Source organism: Zingiber officinale, chromosome 2B (assembly GCF_018446385.1).
Source record: "Zingiber officinale cultivar Zhangliang chromosome 2B, Zo_v1.1, whole genome shotgun sequence".
NCBI classification, from domain to species: Eukaryota; Viridiplantae; Streptophyta; class Magnoliopsida; order Zingiberales; family Zingiberaceae; genus Zingiber; species Zingiber officinale.
The window spans coordinates 155,354,857-155,358,187 of record NC_055989.1 but is presented as its reverse complement, the minus strand read 5'-3'; the positions used below and the strand labels follow the sequence as shown (position 1 = coordinate 155,358,187).

General features: G+C 33.4%; 1 protein-coding gene across 1 annotated transcript; it reads left to right on the top strand.

Annotated features, from left to right (window-relative positions):
• Window positions 1-379: 379 nt before the first annotated feature.
• Window positions 380-1,042, top strand: LOC122049708 (pterocarpan synthase 1-like). The gene has a single exon (XM_042611065.1). The coding sequence runs from the start codon at window positions 431-433 to the stop codon at window positions 938-940; it is 510 nt and encodes a 169-aa protein (XP_042466999.1). The 5' UTR covers window positions 380-430; the 3' UTR covers window positions 941-1,042.
• Window positions 1,043-3,331: the final 2,289 nt, after the last annotated feature.

The window sequence follows — 3,331 nt, the reverse complement described above, 5'->3', positions numbered from 1 at the left end:
AATACTAATTGATCAAGCTAAGAGAGTGTTAAGCCCGTAAATAGTCAACGCGTGTACACATTCAAGAAATGATGATAATAAGTCTCCGATCACATGTTGCAACTAAAATTTCCAAAAAAAAAAAAAAAAAAAAAAGTCTCACCAACTTTAAAGCTAAGCAATTAATATTAATATTTATATTTATATATATATATATATATATATATATATAGTACTCCCCTCCAACTACATAATTAAGCATACAAGTTGATTAGCATTATATTTCAATATATATATATATAATTGATGGTTGGCATGTACTCTTAAGTTATCTATTTAATAACATAAAATAGAGAAAGATAAATATATTGCATATATATGTGTATATATACTTCAAAATCTCTCCTTTGAAAATATCAATCATCCTCTAGTTCTCTAGTTCTCCGTAGATATGGCTTATTATTGTTCATTCAAGCCTTCTCTCCTTCTTCTCCTTTTCTTCATCGCAACCTCTCAGGCGAAAGACGACTCTATCACCCACCTCCATTTCTTCCTCCACGAGAACGATAACAGACCCAACGCCACCGCTATCACCGTAGTCAACTCCACCACCAGCGACCCCGGCGGCTTCGGCAGCATCGGGATCTTCGACGATGAAATACGAGAAGGCTCGAGCGTTGACTCGAAGCTCATTGGACGGGCCCAAGGCATGGCTCCCGAGGTGTCACTTAGCGAGATGGCTTGGCTCGTACTGATCGACTTCGTCTTCACGGACGGAGAGTATAACGGTAGCTCGCTCATGGTTGTGGGCCGGGCTACGATCGGGAGACCCGTCGAGCGCAGCATCATCGGCGGCACCGGAAAATTTCGAATGGCTAGGGGCTACACCATTAATAAATTGCTAAGTAGTGCTCCGGCAGGACGCTTTATCGCCGAGTACGATGCTTATATCGTTCATTAATTATGTCTCTGTTTTTTTGTTTCCAATAAAGTGAAGTGAAGTGTGTTGCTGTGTTTAATTTGTAATCTCAATTTCTCATGAGCATGTTTAATTACTTTATCATCGAATTATTAATAATAAGATGGATTGATCGAGATATATATATATAAATATGTAATTAGGAGAGAATTAAACATTATTTTTTCTCTTGCAATAATTTGTGAAATAAATCGATTATAAAAAACGCGTGGAGGTCAAAAAATTAATTATTGTCTTATGAAGGAAAATAATAGCACATGGAGTAGTTCAACCACTTTGCGTCTAGCTATAAATAAAGTCCACTCTTAAAGTCAGATTTGGATGGTAAAATATCATTTGTTTAATTGAAATTTGTTCATATATAATTTCTCTTGACCCCGGCCAAAAAAAAACATTTTTATGTGAATATGTAAGATTTTCTTTTTCTTTGCAATGATTGAGTTTTTGCTATTTCCAAATGAAGTTAACAAAAAATTTCAAGTTAAATAAGTAAAACTAATTAGCAATTTCATCAAATCTTTGATTTGACCATTTTAAATGTGAATTGCAACTATATTTATTCAATTAATGTTTAAGTATTCTCTTGTATTCGGTATTTAAGCCTAAAGTTATGTAAGAAGGCATATCCTTATAAAGCTATTTATTTTTTAATAAATAGAAAAATAAAGAGGAATATAATTAATCCACACTGAACGCTTCTTATCATGAATCCATTTTATTTAATAATTAGCAAAAAAAAATGGTATTAATGCATCACAGAGACGGCAACCTTCCTTTAAAACACTCTGAAATTGTGGACTGGTTGATGCGGGATAGAATAATGATTATCTTGAGAATTGATAAGAAGAGATAATTAAAAAAAAGGTAAAAAGAGAATCTTTCGAAAATAAAAAGAAATCCGTAGTTTTCTAGGTTTTACTAAAAAGAAAATAATATATTGTTAAGAATAGAGGATTTTCTTCAAATAACTAATTGTATGTTTATATAGACTCCAAACTTTAATATTCAAATAAATAAAGAATCAATTCTTATCTTGTAAAACCAAGGGAAAAAATTATAAAAGAAAAGAAAAAATTATTAATAGACTCGTAATATTAAAATCTTTAAACAAACTCAAAATATAAAAAATAAAAATTATCAAAATACTTAAAATATTCAAAACACCTTAATATTAAAAAAATTAAAAATTACTGATAATAATAATCGACAGATCCTCCACTACCACTTATCCAGTTACATCGTGCCTTGCTGGAATCGTGTAAGCCCAATGAGTCCAGCGGGCTGAGCACGGGCCGGAGTGGACCCAAATGTTCAACTGTGACGTCATGATTGACCTTCCACGTACGCGGTTCAATCATTTTTGTTTACTGGTGTTCTACTTTTCAATGATTTTATGCAACTCCAACTGTTCAAAATCTGCCGAAATACATTGCCAATGGCTTGTTGGTTCAACGTCAAGAGTAGAATAGATATGATCTTGATTGGTTGATAGTGTGCTACACTAATATTATTCTATTTGTAGGCTGATGTAGCTTGTTACACTATCCTATAGTCTTCTTGTATTAGATTTGAAAAAAAAAAATTGATTTGTACTAAAGATGGAAAATATAGAGTTTAAGTTAAGAAATCGTTATTTATGCTTTAGCATGAGAGAAAAATGATGAAGGAAAGTTGGGCTAATGAGTTAATTTAACTTAAAAATATTGTCAAATATTAAAAAGAGAGAGATTATTTGTGTAATTGACCTTAGGTCAAGGTTGATCAGGTTGATTAAGCTTAAGTTGATTCGAATTTGGATTTCAATGTTTGATCAATATGTTAGTAAGATGACAAGTAGGCTAAGGTTGATTGGATATTTGACAGTGAAGAAGTTAAGTAGGTCAAGGTTGATTGGATACTTGATGATGTCAGAAGTCTAATATGGAATTGGCATAAGAAGTTAACTAGGTCAAAATTGATCAGATACTTGATGATGTTAGAAGTCCAACAAGAAGTTAGCACGAGAAGTCAAGTAGATCAAGGTTGATCAGATACTTGAAGATATCTGAAGTTCAACGTGGCATTGGCATGAGACGAGAAAAGTTCAGGTGGGTCACGGTTGACAAACACCTGGTAATCGAAAGATCAATAGGAAGTTGACACGAAGATGAGAAATCCAAGTGGGTCACTATGGTCCGAACACTTGGCAATTAAAAGTCCAACAAGGAGTTGACATGAGAAGAATGAAGTCTAAGTGAGTCACGGTTGATCAGACACTTGGTGATCAGAAGTCTAATAGTTAGTTGGCACGAGAAAAGTCAAAATGGGGCATAGTTGACCAAATACTTAGCCGTTGGAAGTCCAACAGGGAGTTGGCATAAGGTGTAAAGTCTT

What these genes read in the sequence shown, in the direction of transcription:
- LOC122049708 (XM_042611065.1), top strand. Translation starts at nt 431, where the DNA reads ATGGCTTATTATTGTTCATTCAAGCCTTCTCTCCTTCTTCTCCTTTTC.